The following is a 20,634-nucleotide window of genomic DNA, read 5'->3' on the forward strand; positions in this document are numbered from 1 at the left end:
TTTTCAATTTTATTTTCCATCTTTTGTTCATACAAACTTTTTTTCCACTTGAACACGCTTTCTTTTTACTTTTTGGTTTTTTCCACTCTTTTTATAACTAAAAATAATTAACCTTCATGTAGTATTTTAAATTTTAATTTATTATATTTCCATTTATACACTTACACTTAAAAATTAACTAAATTGATAATAATTTTATTACTTGAGATGCAAGTAAATTTCTACCATTATAAAAAGGAATATGGGGCACAAAGAAATCACACCAGTGTGCCCAAGCTCGGGTTCTCTTCCAATTTTTGCTGGCAATTATGACTTCAATGGCATCATTGCTATCAACATATACGACTTTTGCTGCAGCAGCCATGCTGCTTCGAACTGTTCTTAATGAAGCTCGGAGCCTGATCAACCAGTTCATACCCCAATATGTGCAGGAGAGAATCTGGTCCAAAATTGGAGGGATTTTTGGAAATCGCCACTCTTCTTCTCACATGACTCTTATCATGGATGAATGCGACAATTACATCACTAATCAATTCTACGAGGCTTCTGAAATCTACCTGCGCGCAAAAGTTAGTCCCTCAGTTACGAAGCTCAAGGTTTTTCAAGCTCCGGATGACAAGAACCCGTCAGTCACCATCAAGAATGGCGAAAAGTTTACTGAGGTCTTCCAGGGAATCCAACTCCAGTGGGAAAGCTTTTGTATAGAAAAGAATAGGAATGAATACTACGACAGGGGTGGAGAAATTAAGTCAATTGAGCTGAGTTTCCCTCGGAAAAACATGGACAAGATATTGAGTTCTTACCTGCCGTATGTGTTGGAGAGATCAAAAGCCATTAGAAAAGAAAACAGGGTGCTGAAGCTCCATTCGTATAACGGGTCATGGGAATCAACCAACTTGGATCATCCATCGACTTTTGAAACGTTGGCAATGGATTCAAAGCTCAAGGAGGACTTGATAAATGACCTGGACAGATTTGTGAGGAGAAGCCAGTTTTACAGAAGAGTTGGCAAGGCATGGAAACGAGGGTATTTGTTGTATGGCCCTCCGGGTACTGGAAAGTCGAGCTTGATTGCAGCCATGGCAAACTATCTGAAATTTGACATCTATGACTTAGAACTCACAAGTCTGCACAGCAATTATGAACTTAGAAGACTGTTAGTCTCTACCAAGAACCAATCCATACTTGTGATTGAAGATATTGACTGCAGCGTTGCGTTGCAGGACCGACGATCTGGAGGATGCGGCCAAGGCAACAGCCAGGTGCGTCAAGCCCCGAACTCAAATCATTCATCATTTTTCCCTCAATGTTTTTCTTCTTCCGCTAAATTCTCATTTTCGAAACGATTTTATCTCTTCTTATTGACAGTTGACATTATCTGGGTTCCTTAATTTCATTGATGGGTTGTGGTCAAGCTGCGGTAATGAGAGAATAATCGTGTTCACAACTAATCATAAGGACAAGCTAGACCCCGCATTGTTGAGACCAGGCCGCATGGATGTGCACATCCACATGTCCTTCTGCAATCCTTGTGGATTTAAGACCCTTGCTTCCAACTACCTAGACGTCAGCAATCACAAACTGTTCCCTGAGATCGAAAAGCTGCTAATGGAGGTGGAGGTGACCCCAGCAGAGATTGCAGAAGAGTTCATGAAAAGTGAGGATGCTGATGTTGCCCTTGAAGGACTAGTTGAGTTCCTCAGGAGGGTAAAGATGATACGAAATGGATCAGATGGCAGAGACGGAAAAGAAGTTTATGAACATTGAAAGGAAAGCCCTGAAATTGTTGAGAGTGAGAAAAAAATTAGGCCAGAAATTGTTGAAAGTGAAAACAAGTCAAAATATTATGAAGTCTGTGTTTTTTTCCGGAAAAGTACTAAGAAAAGAAAAAAAATATTAACAAAAATTATTTTCTCATACTTCATTGTCCTATGAAAAATACCAAAGAAAATCAAATATAATTCAAATTTTTCCGAGAATCAAACATAACCTTAATGTTTTAAAGAGGAAATTGGAATAAATGAAATTTTGCAAAAGATAATTAGTCCGGCAATCATGAGTTATCCTTCAAATGAAGATCATAGTGATAGTTACTAGGAATGTTTTGAACCTTCAATGAACCATATAAGTTAGGAAGTGTGCATGTTTTCCTTGATAGACACAGAAACAAACCAATGGAACTTATATCAAAGACCCTAAACCAAAATCAAACAGCATCCAAATTAAAAACAGAAACCAAGCGACATCATTGAAAGACTCATGTAGTCAAAGAATAGTTTTAGCTATTAAAAATCATAATCTTGCGTCCACTACCAAAGCCTTTTGTCAAACATGTGAGATTCCAATGGAAGGTAGAAACTAGACATTCGATGTATCATCAAACTTGCAGCATGCTGATAGTGTAATTTCCAAAGCAACAGAACTAGTATCAGCATACACCAGTTTTGCTGCAATAGCATTACTGGTCTGAACTGTGCTCGATGATGAAGTCCACAGAATGACCAACCAGCCCATACCCCAACAACGGCAGGAGAAAATCCTATCAAGAATTGGAAGTCTTCTCAGTTCTTCTGAAATGACTCTAGTTATCGATGAGCGAAACAGGTACCGCATTAATACAATATTTGAGGTTTCTGAAACCTACTTTGCTGGCGAAAATCACCCCATCAGTTAAGAGGCTAAAAGTTTCCCAAGCTCCTAGAGAAAAGAATCTGAGTCACAATTAGCAAAGGTAAAAAAGAGGTTATTGATACCACCTCTATTCTACACAATGCATCCATTGGCTATTTGTATGGTCAAGGTCGAAAACATTGCTGGGGCGTTGATCTACATGGCTGAAATTGAACCCATCAAATTTCTGAGATGTCAACTAAGTTTAATCATTGCACAACCAAATAATGTCATTTTCTGCCCAAGAGTAAGACTATAAGAAAAATGGCCTTCTACCTCCAAATTGACAGATACGGAGAAAAGATGCAAATTAACTATCTCTGATGGAAAAAACTTACAGCAGAGAAGCTGTCAACCAAGAGCCTCCCGCGGGAGCTCCTTCCCCTAATTTTCTTCTATTTAAGCTACTTACATAATATATTATAGTCACAATTAAGCAGGAACATACACTCAGCTTTGGCTTCCCCTTCTTTCACATCAATCCCAGATACACTCTCTAGCAAGTATACCTTGAGCAACGTTAGTTTTGTCAACATAAACCAGCTTTGCTGCATCAGCATTACAGGTCCGGACTGTGCTCAATGAAGTCCACAGAATGACCAACCAGCTTATCCCAACAACTGCAGAAGAAAATCCTATTAAGAATCGGAAGCCTTCTTGAGAATGCCTCTTCTGAAATGACTCTAGTCACTGATCAATACAACAGGTACAGCACTAGTGGAACATTGGAGGGTTCTGAAACTTGCAGACGTAAATCACACCATCAGTTAAACAGGCTAAAGGTCAAGAGGTGATTGATGCATTCGCAGGAACTCAACTTAAATGGCGCATAGTTTGTACTGAAAAGCAGTCATGTGAAAGAGAAAAGGGTGAACACAGATCAATTGTGCTGAGTTTTCCTAAGAGAAACATGGACAAGGTACTGAACCCTTGCTTGTCACACATAATGAGAGATCAAAAGCCATAAAAGAAGAAAACAAGGTGGTGAAGCTCTATTCACTTGGAGACCTCCATGGAGAATTCAACATTTGACGGACCATGGGAGTCGACCAATCTTGACCATCCATCAACTCAATGAGGATTTAGAGCTCAAGGAGGACTAACTCAATGACTTGGACAGATTTGTTAAGAGAAAGAAGCTCCACAGAGGAGTGGGGGAGGCATGGAAATGACAGTATTCAGAGCTCAAGTTTGGTTGCTGCAATGGCTAACTACCTAAAATTTTGTATGTATGACCTAGATAGAGCTCACAAGTCTTCAGAGCAATTCAGAGCTTAGAAGGCTATTAGTCTCCACCAGAAAACTCAAGTTTGTTCCTCAGTTCCTCTAATTAAACACTTCCAAAATTCCTCAGTTCCTTTTCCAATACATAAATTGTTATTGCTTCTTTTTTTTTTATTCACAGTTGACCAACATGTGGATGTGCATCAACCATAGCCTGTTCACTGAAATATAAAAGCTCATAATATTGCAGAGGAGCTCATGAAAAGCAAAGATGCCAATATCTCACTTTAAGGATTCAAAAAAAGCATAAAGATGGCAAGAAATGAATGATTCTTTAAGAATCAGCATCATTCTGATTGTAGACACTGTTAAACTACCCTACACAGATTATAGGTTCCAGATCATCAAATTAGTATATGCAATTCCAAATCCTGACAATGCTTATTAGGTTTTGCTTCTTTACCAATCACAATGTAGTATGACTAATCTACCATGAAGAATCAGTTCATTTACACATATATATCAATCAGATGTCAAACTGTTCACTAATATTGAATTAAATCACTCTACTGAAATAAAAAACTACAGTATAGTAAATTATTACTTCCATGAAATTTTAACAAGCCAAGGCAAGTAAAATAGGCAGAACGTATATTGTATAAAAAATCAAACGCCACCCCAGAAAAACCATTAAGAATGTTGATTTAAGAATTTTGTCAAAACGCATGCATACTTCAACAAAAACCATACCATATTGAAGATAATTAGATTTATAAACATTTAAAAACTGAATTGGGTAGGGGCCGCGCGAACGCGAACCCCCACTACCACAAATTATGACGTAGACTCTGCCACTTGGGCAGATCTTAGGCGAGTGCCCCTCCAAAGTGCAATGGAGGTCACTAACCTAGGCCATGGCTCTTCTTGATCAGCCATTGACCCCGTCCAGGTAAGTATGTTTGAAGTGAAAGGTCTGTCTTTATTTATATTCCAACCTCAGTTTGATACTCTTAACTCAGTTCCAATGTGGGATTGATGGTTTCTACTCTCTTCTACTCAGAGTAGGCAAAAACCAATCTTCAGTCCATTTGATGGCTTCAAATCTCATCATGTTTTACGGTGTTAGACTAAGCCTTGAGGAATGGATAGTGTGCACAACATACTAAGAATGTGTAACGTATCAACCAGTTATTGTAGATGATCTGAATTCCATCCTCAAATGGTTGTTGGCAGTTGATTTGGAGTTTTCTTAGTGGCAATCCCAGGTTAGAAAAGCTGGGTCCGAACAATCTAGGCATTCCATTGGTAGGTGTTAATTAGAGATTAGTTGTGTTGCAAATTTGCAGCACACTGATGCACTGAGAGAGAAAATTCATCGTGTAATCTCTAAATATTCCTAGACCCAAATGCAATTTGTAAAAGCAGAGTCACAAAATGGAATCTATCATCTTTCGGATATGCTACTATTGGAACAAGTTACATTACCAGCTCATAACTGAATGATTTTTTCTACCCAAGAGTAAGAGTATTATGAGGATACCCTTCTACCTCCAAAGCAATAAACATGGGTCAAATATGGAAGTTAACCATCTTTGATGGAAAAAACATTACAGAGGACAAGCTCTCAACCAAGACAGTTGAGTCATATTATTTAAGGAAATTGTTCAAGAATATTGTGCCTTAGGTGCCTGACCTTGTCGCTTCGTTTCCCAGCAAGCCACTGGGAATTCTATAATTAAATGACTCCCTTGTCCATGGTGTATTGTCTGTGTACTTGACTTGGATAAGTAGTTGAGTTGGGTTGCCCATATAATCAAACAGCTTCCAATAGAAGCATCCTCCCCAACTGTTGTTCTATATAAGCCATTTACAAAATATGGCCACAAATCAAGCAAGTAAATATACTTGAACAAAGTGATATACATTACATAATTTCCTTTCCAATACATTCTCTGGCAAGTATGCCTTCCACAACATCAGTTCTCTCAACTTACACCTTTGCTGGATAAGCAGTGCTGGTTTGAAGCATGCTCAAAGAAGTTCAGAGCATAACCAACCAGCTCATACCTCGTCCAACTCCAGGAGAGATCCTTTCAACAATAGGGAGCCTTCTTAGGAACCACTCTTCTGAAATGACTCGTCATTGATGAATACAATGGCTACAACATCAATCAAATCATCAAGGCTTCTGAAATTTTCTTGAAGACAAATATCACCCCATCAGTTAAAAGGCTTAAGGCATTTCAAGGTCCCCGAGAAAAGAATCTCTACGTCACTATTAACAAAGGAGGACTTACTAAATGATTTGAACAGATTTGATAAGAGTAGAAAGTTCCATGAAGGAGTTGGAAAGGTATAGAAATGGGGCTATTTGTTGTATGGCTAACTACCTAAAAATTTCATATCTACGGCCTTGAGCTCACAAGCCTCTGGAGCAACTCAGAGCTTAGAAGGCTATTATTCTCTACCAAGAACAAATCAATACTTGTGATGGAAGATATTGATTGCAGCATTGAGTTCCAGGATCAACAAGCAGGAGCATGACCAAGGTGAAAACCAGGTGAGTTCCTAATCCATTTAATTAGAGATAAGCTTATTTCACCAATGCTTTTCTTATACCTCCTATTTATCACCTGGGAAAGAAGATCCAACCATCCCTATATACCAAGAAAATAGTACTTTAGACCATACATGTAAACAGTTCCTTTCTTCCCTTCACAAAGTGTTTTCTTTTCTTAATTAGCAGTCAACTTTATTTGGGTTGCTTAACTTCATTGATGGGCCGTGGTTGAGCTTTGGTGATGAAAGGATAATTGTGTTTACAACTAATCACCAAGACAGGATAGACCCCGCATTATTGAGATTAGGGCACATGGGTATGCACATCCACATGCCCTACAGCACTCCTTGTGGGTTTAAGATCCTTGCTTCCAACTATCCTGGCACAAGCAATCATAGCCTGTTCCCTGAGATAGAAAAGCTAATAATGGAGGTGGATGTGACTCCAGCAGAGATTGCAGAAGAGCTCATGAAAAGTGAAGAAGCCAATATCGCAGTTGAAGGACTCATTGTGTTCCTCAAAAGGGTAAAAGATGGCAAGAAATGAATCAAATGGTAGAAGACAGGGAAGAGAAATCAAAGCAATTGCTGAAATCCAAGAAATTGCTGAAAGTGGGAACCAAGTTAAAACAAATAATAAGGAGAAAGCAAGGGATGAAGAAGACCTATGACAAAGTTCAAATGCTTGGTGACAGTCATGAAAACTTTGATCTGTGGTATCCGATAATAATAAATATGAAACGCCTTAATCACCATTTAAGTTATGTAAACTATTAAGTCAATAATCAAGCTTTTAGCAGCTGGGAGTTTCCCTCACCAATCAAAATGACCCCACCCCATATCATACACAAAAACCGGTGGAGCATTTCTTCAAATACGTAGAGAACACAATTTCCAAAAGCAACATCCAATCAAACAAATGAAATAACTTGCATGAAAAGTGAATTGTATAAATATTTAAGAACTGAGTTGGGGCAGAGGTCGCGCGAACGCGAACCCCCTCTACCACAAATTATGACGTAGATTCCGCCACTTGGGCAGATCTTAGGGCAGTGCCCCTCCCAAGTGCAATGGAGGTCACTGTCCTAGGCCATGGCTCTTCTCGATCGGCCATCGACCCCGCCCAGGTAAGTATGTTTAAAGGTGAACCGTCTCTTTTCTTTTATACCAATCCTTCACCTAATCACTCTTACCCATAGCCAATGTGGGATAAGTGCATGCCAACACTTGTGTGCCATCTTAAGTGCAACTCGACTAATCCTGTGGGCAAGAAAATATCATTAAATTTTAAGTGGGCCTCTTCAAAGGCAGCATATATATTTTTTTATATTACTCTTAAATATATACTCTACATTTTTAAATATGATCTATGCAAATTAAAAAAAAAAAAAACTCTACTTTCAACCTAACATGCTGTGAAGATCAAAATTTTAAAATATCAAAATTGTTTTATTATTAAAAAAATATAGTTGTAGAACTTAAAATTCATAACTAAGGAAATTCCAAAGAAAATGAACCTGAATACTATATTGGGGAAAGACATAAACGCCATTGAAATTTAAGTGACTAGAAAAATAACTACTTATATATAAAGTACATGCTAATATGAGTCAATCAAAACAAGCAAGGGTTTCGATTACCACCCTGCAACCCAACATGGAGAACCCCTTGACTTGGCTTTTCTAGCCTCTCCTTATTTACTTAGCTCTTGTTTTTGTGACACTTCCTCTAGGATTTTTTTTTTAAAGTACTAAAATAATAGATTTTTCATTTGTCAATGACTCAATGCATTGGATCTACATGATTTTGGTCAATAAGGTGTTTCTTGGCCAGAGAAAAATGCTATGTAAGCTACTTACATAGTATATTATGGCCACAACTAAGCAGGAACATACACTCAGCTTCCTTCCCCTTCTTTCACATCCAATTCCAGATACACTTTCTCTAGCAAGTATACCTTCAGCAACATCAGTTTTGTCAACATACACCAGCTTTGCTGCATCAGCATTGCTGATCTGGACTGTGCTCAATGAAGTCCAGAGAATGACCAACCAGCTCATATCCCAACAAGTGCAGGAGAAAATCCTATCAAGAATCGGAAGCCTTGTTGAGAATGCCTCTTCTGAAATGCTTCTAGAGTCGAGTCACTGACAAACACAACAGGCACAGCACTAGTTGAATATTGGAGGGTTCTGAAACTTACTTGCAGAGGAAAATCACCCCATCAGTTAAGAGGCTAAAGGTCAAGAGGTTATTGATGCATTTGCAAAGGTGAGGAAGTTATTGATGCATTTGCACGAATTCAATTTAAATGGCATGTAGTTTCTACTGAAAAGCAGTCATGTGAAGGAGAAAAGGGTGTACATAGATCAATTGTGCTGCATTTCCCTAAGAGAAACATGGAGAAGGTACTGAACTCTTACTTGACATATGTAATGAGAGATCAGAAGCCATAAAAGAAGAAAACAAGGTGGTGAAGCTCTATTCCCTTGGAGACCTCCATGGAGAATTCGACAGACCATGGGGATCGACCAATCTTGACCATCCATCAACTTTCAAGACTGACTAAGGATTTGAAGTTCAAGGAGGATTTACTCAATGACTTGGACAGATTTCTTAAGAGAAGGAAGTTCTACAGAAGAGTGGGAAAGGCCTGGAAATGACTGGTATTTGTTGTATCTCCCGCCAGGCACAGGAAACTCAAGTTCAGTTGCTGCTTGGCTAACTACCTAAAATTTCATATCTATGATCTGGAGCTCACAAGTCCTCAGAGCAATTAAGAACTTAGAAGGCTTGTAGTCTCCACCAGGAAACTCAAGTTTGTTCCTCAGTTCCTCTAATTAAACACTTCCAAAATCTCTGTGTTCCTTTTCCGATAGGCAAATTGCTACTATTTTTTCATTCACAGTTGACTCTATATGGGTTGCTTAACTTCATTGATTTGCCATGGTCAAGCTGTGGTGACGAAAGGATAATCATGTTCACAACCAACAGGTTAGACCCTGCATTATTGAGACCAGGCCACATGGATATGCACGTCCACATGTCCCTCTGCACTCCTTGAGGGTTTAAGACTCTTGCTTCCAGCTACCTAGCCATAGGCAACCATAGCCTGTTCATTGAAATAGAAAAGCTGATAATGGAGGAGGGGGGTGACTGCAGCAGAGATTGCAGAGGAGCTCATGAAAAGTGAAGATGCCAATATCACACTTGAAGGGCTCATTGAGTTCCTCAAAAGGGTAAAGACAGCAAGAAATGAATGTAATGCAGGAGAAGGTCGAGAAGTTAGAAAACTGGGGAGAGAAATCCAAGAAATTGCTGAATGTGAGAATGAAGCATGAAATTAAAACCAACAAGGGGAAGGCAAAGGATGAAGAAGACATGGACGGAAGTAAAAGGCATGAAAACAGCCATGTAAATTCTTTGATTTATGGTACCCAATAAGTTCATCCTCTCAGCCAAACAAGAAGGGTAAAAACAATATCAAACCCACTTAGCTTCCTTCCAAGCTATGTAACCTATGAAGTTTTTAATAATACCAATAAAGTCATTCTTTAAAAATCAACATCTCTCTGATTTGTAAACACTTCTAAACTACCCTACACAAAGATTATCGGTTCCAAAATCATCAAATTAGCATATGCTATTCCAAAGCCTGACAACGCTTATTAGGTTTGTTTCTTTACCAATTACAATGCAGTACAACTAATCTACCCTGAAAAATCAGTTCACTCACTGATATTGAATTAAATCACTCTGCTGATTTACAAAAGTACAATACAGCAAATTGTTACTTCCATGTAATTTAAACAAGCCAGGGCAAGTAAAAATAAGCAGAATGGATCTTATATAAAAGACCAAACACCACCCCAGAAATTTAAGAATTTTGTCAAACACATACAGAGCCACCTTGAACAAAAACCAAATCACATTGAACACCTTAAATAAGAAAACAAACAAACAAAAAACCATACCAAATCAAAGATAATTAGATTTATAAATATTTAAAAACTGAATTGGGCAGGGGCCGCCCGAACGCGAACCCCCCACTACCATATATTATGACATAGATTCTGCCACATGGGCAGATCTTAGGTGAGTGCCCCTCCAAAGTGCAATGGAGGTCACTAACCTAGGCCATGGCTCTTCTTGATCAACCATTGACCCCATCCAGGTACATATGTTTGAAGGCAAATGTCTCTCTGTATTCATATTCCAACCTCAGGTTGGCACTCTAACTCAGTTCCAATGTGGGATTGATAGTTTCTACTCTCTTCTACTCAGAGTAGGCAAAAACTAATCTTCAGTCCATTTGATGGCTTCAAATGTCAGCATTTGGATGGTGCTAGACTAAGCCTTGGGGAATGGATAGTCTGCACAACATATTAAGAATGTGTAATGTATCAACCGGATATCGTAAATGATCTGAATTCCATCCTCAAATGGTTGTTGGCATTTGATTTGTTGTTTTCTTAGTGGCAATCCCAGGTTAAAAAAGTTGGGCCCGAGCAATCTGGCGATTCCATTCCCAGGTGGTAATTAGATTAGTTGTGTTGCAAATTTGCAACACACTGATGTGCTTGAGTGAGAAAATTGATAGTGCAATCTCTAAAAATTTATAGACCCAATTGCTATTTGTAAGATCACAGTCAAAAAAATGGAATCCATCGTCTTTCCAATATGCTATTATGATTTTTTCTACCCAAGAGTAAGATTATTAAGAGGATACCCTTCTACATCGAAAGCAAATAATATGGGACAAATATGGAAAATAACCATCTCTGATGGGAAAAAAAACAGTACAGAGAACAAGCTCTCAAAACAGTTTAGTCATATTATTTAAGGAAATTGTTCAAGAAGATTGTGCCTCAGGTGCTTGACCTTGCCACTTCCTTTCCCATTAAGCCCCCGGGGATTCTATGATTAATGACTCCCTTGTCCATGTTGTATGGTGTGTATAGTTTACTTGGATAAGCCATTTACACAATATGGCCACAAACAAGCAAGTAAATATACTTTAACAAAGTGATATACATTACAAAACTCATAATTTCCTTTCCAATACATTCTCTAGCAAGTATGCCTTCCACAACATCAGTTCTCTCAACTTACACCACCTTGTCTGGATCAGCATTGCTGGTTCAGAGCATGCTCAATGAAGTTCAGAGCATAACCAACCAACTCATACCTGAACAACTCCAGCAGGAATCCTTTCAAGAATTGGGAGCCTTCTTAGGAATCACTCTTCTGAAATGACTCTTATCGTTGATGAATACAATGGCTTCAGCATCAATTGAATCTTCAAGCCTTCTGAAATTTTATTGAATACAAAGATCACCCCATCAGTTAAGAGGCTTAAGGTTCCCCAAGGTGGTTGAGAGAAGAATCTCTCCATCACTATTAACAAAGGTGAAGAGGTTATTCATGTATTTCAGAATTAGAAGGAGCCCAAGTCAAATGGCAACTGATTTGTACTGGGCAGGAGTCAGTTGAAGGTAAAAAGGGTGAACATAGATCAATAGAGCTGAGTTTCCCTAGAAACATCATGGGGAAAGTACTGAACTCTTACTTGCCATATGTAATGGAGAGGTCAGTAGCTATAAAAGAAGAAAACAAGGTGGTGAAGCTCTATACACTTGGAAACCTCAGTGGAGAATGCAACAGAGTAAGGGGGTCAACCGATCTAGACCATCCCTCAACTTTTGAGACACTGGCGATGGATTCAAAGCTCAAGGAGGACTTGCTAAATGATTTGAACAGATTTGTTAAGAGAAGAAAGTTCTATAAAGGTGTTGGAAAGGCATAGAAACGGGGGTATTTGTTGTATGGACCTCCAGGCACAGGAAAGTCGAGCCTGGTGGCTGCCATGTCTAACTACCTAAAAATTTCATATCTACAACCTAGAGCTCACAAGTCTCTGGAGCAACTCAGAGCTTAGAAGGCTATTATTCTCTACCAAGAACAAATCAATACTTGTGATAGAAGATATTGATTGCAGTATTGAGTTCCAGACCAACAAGCAGGAGAACGACCAAGGTGAAAACCAGGTGAGTTCCTAAACCATTTAATTAGAGATAAGCTTATTTCACCAATGCTTTTCTTATAGCTCCTATTATCACCTGGGAAAGAACCAACCATCCCTATCTACCGAGAAAGGACTACTTTAGACCATACATGCAAACAGTTCCTTTTTTCCCCTTCATAAAGTGTTTTCTTTTCCTAATCAGCAGTTAACTTCACGTGGGTTGCTTAACTTCATTGATGGGCTGCAGTCGAGCTGTGGTGATGAACGGATAATCGTGTTTACAACTAATCACGAAGACAGGTTAGATCCTTCATTATTGAGATCACGGCGCATGAATTTGGACATCCACATATCCTACTGCACTCCTTGTGGGTTCCTTGCTTCCAACTACCTAGGCGTAAGCAATCATAGCCTGTTCACCGAAGTAGAAAAGCCGATAAGGGAGGTGAAGCTGACTCCGGCAGGGATTGCTGAAGAGCTCATGAAAAGTGAAGATGCCAATATTGCTCTTGAAGGACTCATTGAGTTCCTCAAAAGGGTAAAATGCTGGAGGACAGAGATGAAAAATCCAACAATTGCTGAAATCCAAGAAATTGGGAGGGACGAAGAAGACATATATGACAGAAGTCCAAAAGCATGGAGGCAGTCATGAAAACTGTTTGACCTGTGGTATCCCATGATAATAAATATGAAAAGCCTTAATCACCATTTAAGTTATGTAAAGTAAGAAGTTAACAACCATTGAAGTCATGCCTTTTAGTAGCTGCCCCTAAAATCTTTGGGAGTTTCCCTCACCAATCAAAATGACCTCATATTCAGACACCAAAAAGGAAGCAGCCGAAGTATCAAAGGCCGGTGAAGAATTTCTTCAAACACGTAGAGGACATGAGTACTAAAAGCAACATCCAATCAAACAAGTAACATGATTGGCATGAAAGATAAATTGTTTAACTATAAGAACTGAATTGGAGCAGGGGTGGCGCGAACGCGAACCCCTATGCCACAAATTATGATGGGCAGTGTAACTCCCAAACAAGGACAAAAATATCGGTAATCACAGACATATCGATATTTCGATTTTACGGATATATCGATGGATATTTTGACATAAAATATCGGTATACCTAAAATTGACCAAAACTTATAAAAATATAAAATAAAACTTTTAAAAATGAAATTAAAAATATAATAGATATTTTAAAGTTATTTTATTGAATAAATTAATATATATATATAATATTATGTGTCAATGAAAAATATAAATTTGATAAGTGTATATTGATTATTAAATTATATTAAATATTATTTGATCATTATATTGTGATATTTGATTATAATATATTTGGATGGATATTTTAATACAAAATATCCGTAGACCTAAAATTGATCAATACTTATAAAAATATAAAATAAAACTCTTAAAAATAAAATTAAAAACATAATAAACATTTTAAAGTTATTTTTTTCGAATAAATTGATATATAAATAATATTGTATATGTTAATGAAAAATATAAATTTGATAAGTGTACATTGATTATTAAATTATATAAAATATTATTTGATGATAATATTGTGACATGTGATTATAATATATTTAATTTTAAAATCTATTTAATATTAAAATTATGATATATTATAAACTAAATGATGATAAATGTATAAATTTTTAATATATTAATAATATTAAAAACACTATGAATAAAATTATGATATATTTTTATTAATCAATTAAATGAAGTTTTTTCATTTAATTATGAAATGGTTATAATTAATTTATTATTTAAAATGTTTTTTTAATATTTTATTTATATCCTAAATTTTGATATATATTTCTTTAATACATATTCTTAGTCAAAGGATAGGTTTGCCCTAGTAAACTGGGATGGTACTTCAACTTTTTTTTATTATTATTTTAATTCTATGTACTAATTAAATAATTCAAAAATATACCATTTTTTAATTAATTATATTTAATTTTCTTTCCATGGAACCAAACATAAAAATAAAATAAAAATTCCTTTTCTACAATATTTTTTCTTTCCTTGATATTTTACCGGAATCAAACATTGCATCACGGAAAACATATTCCCATAAATAATTCCCCTCAAATACTTGTGGAGGCTGAGTATTGTGAACTAGTAGTGGGAATCTATCTTTAACTTCCGTACTTTTTACAAACCATCTATACGATGAAAGTTGATGTATGGAATCAGATCCACCATACAAGCCACCTTTAAAATAAAATTAGGCTATGGGAATTTTGAGTAATGGGTTTACTTCGTTAAAAGTTTGTCAGCACCTCTTCATAGACCACCTTTCCAATAGAAGTTGACCTGGTATCAGATTCATGTTTCTTTTCCAAATCCAACGAAGCAAAGCAAAAGAAAATGAACAAAAAAGTTCTTTAAATCAGTTGAACTGCATTACAATATCTATTGATAAGCATTCATTTTGGTCCGTTGCATTCAGCAGCTTCACTCTTACTTCATCTGTCAGACCCACTCTGGAGATTTGGTGTTTGACAAGAAGAAGATTTGGTAAAATTCATTAATCTGCAGGAGATTACCATAAGGAGGCCCCCCATCATTTTGACTGCAAGCAATACTGATGGTTCAATTTGCATAATCCTTTCCATCCAAATTACCATACAAACAAAAGCTTACCTTACCACATTCTTTGCTTATTTTTCAAGTAAATGAGATTCCATGACACTTTTTCTGCTGCAAGTGTTAGCAATTAAGTTCCTTCAGTCAGTGTTGCACTGTAACAAGCCATTTATATAAGGGGTCTTCAGGTTTTCCAACATTCAAACCCCAAAATTTTCTTCCAACCATGGTCAAAATGCCAAGCATATTTTCCCTGACGAGTATGCCTTCAGCAACAACCGTTCTGTCAACATACAGCATCTTTGCTGCATCAGCAATGCTGGTCCGGACGGTGCTCAGTGAAATTCAGACCAGTCACCCAGACCATACCTCCAAAAATCCAGGAGAAAATCTTGTCCAAGATTGGAAGCCTTCTTGGTAATCCCTCTTCTCAAATTACCATCATCTTTGATGATTACGATGGGTATGTGGTCAATCAAATGTATGAGGCTTGCATTAAAATGTCTATTGATAAGCATTCATTTTGGTCCGATGCATTCAACAGCTTCACTCTTACTTCATCTGTCAGACCCACTCTGGAGATTTGGTGTTTGACAAGAAGAAGATTTGGTTAAATTCATTAATCTGCAGGAGATTACCAAAAGGAGGCCCTCCATCATTTTGACTGCAAGCAATACTGATGGTTCAATTTGCATATTCCATTTGCATAATCCTTTCCATCCAAATTACCATACAAACAAAAGCTTACCTTACCACATTCTTTGCTTATTTTTCAAGTAAATGAGATTCCACGACACTTTTTCTGCTGCAAGTGTTAGCAATTAAGTTCCTTCAGTCAGTGTTGCACTGTAACAAGACATTTATATAAGGGGCCTTCGGGTTTTCCAACATTCAAACCTCAAAAATTTTCTTCCAACCATGGTCGAAATGCCAAACATATTTTCCCTGACAAGTATGCCTTCAGCAACAACCGTTCTGTCAACATACAGCACCTTTGCTGCATCAGCAATGCTGGTCCGGACGGTGTTCAGTGAAATTCAGACCACAGTCACCCAGATCATACCTCCAAAAATCCGGGAGAAAATCTTGTCCAAGATTGGAAGCCTTCTTGGTAATCCCTCTTCTCAAATTACTCTCATCTTTGATGATTACGATGGGTATGCGGTCAATCAAATGTACGAGGCTTGCAAAATCTTCCTGCGTACAAAAATCCCTCCATCAGTTCAAAAGCTTAACGTTTTCCGAGCTCCAGAACGCCAGAACCTTTTAATCACCATTGGTGAAGGTGAAACGGCTATTGACATATTCGAAGGAATTCAGGTCAAATGGGAAATGGTTTGTACCAAGAAGAGGTCCATTGAAGGCGTAGATTATGAAGCAAGATCGATGGAGCTCAGTTTCCCTAAGAAAAACATGGATAGGATTCTGAGCTCTTACTTGCCATATGTGGTGGAGAGATCAAAAGCCTTCATAGAAGAAAACAAGGTGCTGAAGCTCTATTCATATGGTGGGTCATGGGAATCAACCAACCTCCACCATCCATCAACTTTTGAAACACTGGCAATGGATTCAAAGCTCAAGCAGGACTTGATAAATGACTTGGATCGATTTGTCAAGAGAAAGAAGTACTATAAAAGAGTTGGAAGGGCATGGAAGAGAGGATATTTGTTGTACGGCCCTCCAGGCACTGGAAAGTCAAGCTTGATTGCAGCCATGGCCAACTATCTGAAATTTGACATCTATGACTTAGAGCTCACTAGTCTCCGTTGCAACTCAGAGTTTAGAAGACTGTTAGTCTCAACCACGAACCAATCAATACTTGTGATTGAAGATATTGACTGCAGCAGTGAGCTGCGGAGCCAACAACCAGGAGGGCATAATCCCAATGACAGCCAGGTGAGTTTGTAAGGACTAACATTCATGAAGCCCTACATTTTTATCATATTATCACAATAATTATATTTCCACTGATGTTTTTCTTGTCCCTCTAAATTCTCACTCTCAAAAAACTAATAATCCCTGTGTTACAAGAACAGAGTACGAAGGCCTAATTTGGAGGAAGAACATAAATATAAGTATACATACCAGTTTTTTCCCCTTTATAAACTGTTCCTTTTTGTTATTGCCAGTTGCAGTTGACATTATCTGGGTTGCTTAATTTCATTGATGGGCTGTGGTCAAGCTGTGGTGATGAGAGGATAATCGTGCTCACAACTAATCACAAAGAAAGGCTAGATCCTGCATTGTTGAGACCGGGGCGCATGGACATGCACATCCACATGTCCTACTGCACTCCCTGTGGATTCAAGACACTTGCGTCCAACTACCTAGGCATAAGAGATCACAGGTTGTTTCCTGAAATTGAAAAGCTGATAGTGGAGGTAGAGGTGACCCCAGCAGCAATTGCAGAAGAGCTCATGAAAAGTGAAGAAGCTGACATTGCCCTTGGAAGACTTGTTGAGTTCCTCACAAGGGTAAAGACGGCCCAAAATGAAGCAACTGATGGAAAAGATAAAGAAGCAAACAAAAAGGGAAATGAAAGCCCAGTAGTTGATCAAAGTAAGAAGAAAGCCAAAAGAAATAACCCGACAGCAAGGAATCAAAAAAGGAAGGCGATGAGTTTGTTAAGCAGATGATAGGTAAGAACCAAGTATCAAATTGAAAATCTGTTAGTGTAATAGTACTCCATAAATTCATGCTTTTATCAGTGGTCTTTGAGAGCAATGTTCAATGGCCCTATACTTATTAGTACCCAATAAAATCAAACTGCAATAATTAGCAGGGTTCTGATCAGTCAAGTGAACATTTTGTTTACTACTACTTCAGACAGTTTTTGAAGACTTCAAATCGAAGAATCAGCATATTCTACTCCAACATCCAACTAGGCTTTACCAGGTTTACTCTGCCATTCACCGGGCCGGGGCTTCGGTCGCCGGCTTCCCTGTCATCAGGTCACCACCCTAAAAATGAAATAAAAAATAAATGAATATTTTTAGGGAATGTTCAGGACTAAAGAAACTTCTTTTTTCTGTTTTAAGAAAAAGGAAATCTTATCCACTGCACTACATTACATTACAGAAAGGAAGATAGTCTGTTCAATCTGTCATGAATACTAAATATCAAAGCCTTCATCAGTATTAAATTGAGTCAATTTGCAAATTACAAAACAATGATTATATTTCCATGTACTGTAAGCAATTACAGAAACAGAACAAGACAGTCTACATTGTTGGAAAATCGAAAGCCATCACAATACCACACACTTGCAACAACAAATGGGCAATTGCATCATCAAAATCAAAATAAAAAAACACCCAAATTGAGAACAGAAACTCAATGAAGGGAAACATGATCCAAGGGTTCAGTCATGATACTTGGCATATAAACATCTTAAAACCAAAATCAAACTTCAAATTAACCACAAAAATTCCTTTCACACACCTCAATTTAAGATTGCAGCTGATGATTTACCTGATGATACTTTTCAAAACTACCAATACGGTAAATTGTTAATTCCATCCAATTTTAACAAGCCATGTGAATCAGTAATAAACATCCAGCTTACCTACTTGCCAAACACATAATAGAACTTCCAATCCTAGACCATATTAGAAGACTAGCAAACACTTACACTGAATTGGGATGAATTGCTATGCTAACAAACATTTAGATACTTAATTGGGGCAGGGGTCGCGCGAACGCGAACCCCCTCTACCACAAATTATGACGTAGACTCTGCCACTTGGGCAGATCTTAGGTCAGTACCCCTCCTAAGTGCAATGGAGGTTACTGTCCTAGGCCATAGCCCTTCTTGATCGGCCATCGACCCCGTCCAGGTAAGTATGTTTAAAAGTGAACCGTCTCTCTCTATTTATATCTCATTCCAAGACCGGTTAAGTTGACATGCGGCCGATGTGGGATTGGCATGTGGCATTCTGTAGTTAATCTTCACCTTATCATCCTGAACCGGCGGTTGGTTGTAGCTCCGGTAAAGTCGCAGATTTTGTTTATTATGAGGCCGTAGTCAACAATTATATAGATTAAAAAGGTACATTTGATAATTTTTTTTCTTGGAAAAAAAATGATTGAAAACACTTTCTATTTACTCTCTCAAAATTTAAAAATAACAAAAAAAATTAAAAATATTAGGCAAATTTCTACTTTTTTTAAAAAAGAGTTCTTATTATTTGTACAAGGCTTTTTATTTTTAAAAATAAAAATAGAGAATGTACAAAAAGAATTTGCTTCGAAAATATATTATTTTTTAAAAATAATTGAAAATGTTTTTAGTAAAATATTTTGAAATATTATGATTATGTTTGGTTTTTAGAAAATTTGAGAGAAAATAAGAGGGAAAGTAAAAGTAAAATTAAAGAAAATATATTTAAAATTAATAATTTTTTTTTATTTTTTTATTTCAAATTCATTTTACTTTTATATATATTGTGGAGGACCCCAATGTTCGTCATAATGATAAAATTATAAAATACAATAAATATAATTAAAAAAATATGAACAAACAAAAAAATGCACCGGTTACTATATACTCCAAAAAAATATGTTTGTGGTGGTGAATTTTTCATTAATGATTTAATCAATGAAATTAATTGTAGTTAAATTTAAGATAATATTTTTATTGATAACTTTAATTAAGGTTTTTTGTAAATAAAACTTAATTACAGTGCAATCCAATAAATATTTTGATTGATAATTTAATTTTAATTAAGTTATTTAAAAAAAAAACTTAAACCTAATTTAAGTAAGATGGACACATTTTAAAAATTACTTAAAATAAAACACAAAGGAACTTAGAATTGGTTTGACAATGCTTTTAGAAAGCACTTCTAGCATTAAGGAAAAAAAAAACCAAAGAAAAAATAGACATCTAACAAAATTTTAAAAATACTTTAAAAAGGTTGAAAAATCACTTTATAGTATTTCTTGAAGAATCAATTGATAGGTGATTCTCCATAAAATGCTTCAAATAAAACATTTTAACTAAAAAAACATTTCAAATAAAAATATTATTAAACATATTCTTATAGTGTGTTTGGAGAGTTTTTATTGAAGTGTTTTTAGTAAAAGTATTTTTTCAAAAAGTGTTCTTAAAAAAATCATGTATGAAGTATTTCTCAAAAAAAAATATTATAAGTGATTTTTCAAAATTTTAAAAGTGTTTCTTAAATTTTGCTAAATACTCGACATTTAAAAAAAAATTATTTTATATTAAAAACACTTTTTAGAATTACTATCAAACCAATTTTTAATCATCATCTAGTTATAATTCACACGTCATCATTGCATGTTGAACAAAGATTCTATTAAAAGAGTCAAAACAGGCAATGAGAAAACTCATTACAATACATTTAAGCCCCTTAATATTACTAAAAAATTGTTTACTTTCTCATGACATCAAATTGCTTCACTTAATGAAAAATAAAAAATAAAAGGCATTTTTGGGAGTACTGCCCTTAATTCAAGAGCCATATCATTTTAAAGATCAATAATGTTTTATTTTTTCCAAAGATGTTATAAAATTAATGTTTAA

The 20,634-nt window shown here is 36.5% G+C and overlaps 2 protein-coding genes, 1 long non-coding RNA gene, 4 other non-coding genes and 2 pseudogenes across 7 annotated transcripts; 4 read left to right on the top strand and 5 right to left on the bottom strand.

Annotated features, from left to right (window-relative positions):
• Positions 1 to 257: 257 nt before the first annotated feature.
• Positions 258 to 1,984, top strand: LOC100259595 (AAA-ATPase At3g50940). Its single transcript, XM_010657153.3, has 2 exons — positions 258 to 1,262; positions 1,369 to 1,984. The coding sequence occupies exons 1-2, from the start codon at positions 309 to 311 to the stop codon at positions 1,765 to 1,767; spliced, it is 1,353 nt and encodes a 450-aa protein (XP_010655455.1). The 5' UTR covers positions 258 to 308; the 3' UTR covers positions 1,768 to 1,984.
• A 2,706-nt stretch (positions 1,985 to 4,690) lies between these two features.
• On the bottom strand, positions 4,691 to 4,851 carry LOC132254664 (U1 spliceosomal RNA). Its single transcript, XR_009466962.1, has one exon. It is a non-coding gene; the product is annotated as a U1 spliceosomal RNA (small nuclear RNA).
• Positions 4,852 to 7,428: 2,577 nt separating this feature from the next.
• Positions 7,429 to 7,588, bottom strand: LOC132254669 (U1 spliceosomal RNA). Its single transcript, XR_009466972.1, has one exon. It is a non-coding gene; the product is annotated as a U1 spliceosomal RNA (small nuclear RNA).
• A 1,037-nt stretch (positions 7,589 to 8,625) lies between these two features.
• On the top strand, positions 8,626 to 9,794 carry LOC132253820 (AAA-ATPase At3g50940-like; annotated as a pseudogene).
• A 679-nt stretch (positions 9,795 to 10,473) lies between these two features.
• On the bottom strand, positions 10,474 to 10,635 carry LOC132254670 (U1 spliceosomal RNA). Its single transcript, XR_009466974.1, has one exon. It is a non-coding gene; the product is annotated as a U1 spliceosomal RNA (small nuclear RNA).
• Positions 10,636 to 11,496: 861 nt separating this feature from the next.
• Positions 11,497 to 12,614, top strand: LOC100242487 (AAA-ATPase At3g50940-like; annotated as a pseudogene).
• Positions 12,615 to 15,512: 2,898 nt separating this feature from the next.
• Positions 15,513 to 17,884, top strand: LOC100854173 (AAA-ATPase At3g50940). The gene is made up of 2 exons (XM_003631303.4): positions 15,513 to 16,982; positions 17,216 to 17,884. The coding sequence occupies exons 1-2, from the start codon at positions 16,005 to 16,007 to the stop codon at positions 17,720 to 17,722; spliced, it is 1,485 nt and encodes a 494-aa protein (XP_003631351.2). The 5' UTR covers positions 15,513 to 16,004; the 3' UTR covers positions 17,723 to 17,884.
• Positions 17,730 to 19,019, bottom strand: LOC109123058 (uncharacterized). Its single transcript, XR_002030742.2, has 2 exons — positions 18,718 to 19,019; positions 17,730 to 18,046 (listed from the first exon to the last, which is right to left on the bottom strand). It is a non-coding gene; the product is annotated as an uncharacterized LOC109123058 (long non-coding RNA).
• Positions 18,771 to 18,930, bottom strand: LOC132254679 (U1 spliceosomal RNA). The gene has a single exon (XR_009466984.1). It is a non-coding gene; the product is annotated as a U1 spliceosomal RNA (small nuclear RNA).
• Positions 19,020 to 20,634: the final 1,615 nt, after the last annotated feature.

The sequence above is a fragment of the Vitis vinifera genome, chromosome 1 (genome assembly GCF_030704535.1).
Source record: "Vitis vinifera cultivar Pinot Noir 40024 chromosome 1, ASM3070453v1".
NCBI classification, from domain to species: domain Eukaryota; kingdom Viridiplantae; phylum Streptophyta; class Magnoliopsida; order Vitales; family Vitaceae; genus Vitis; species Vitis vinifera.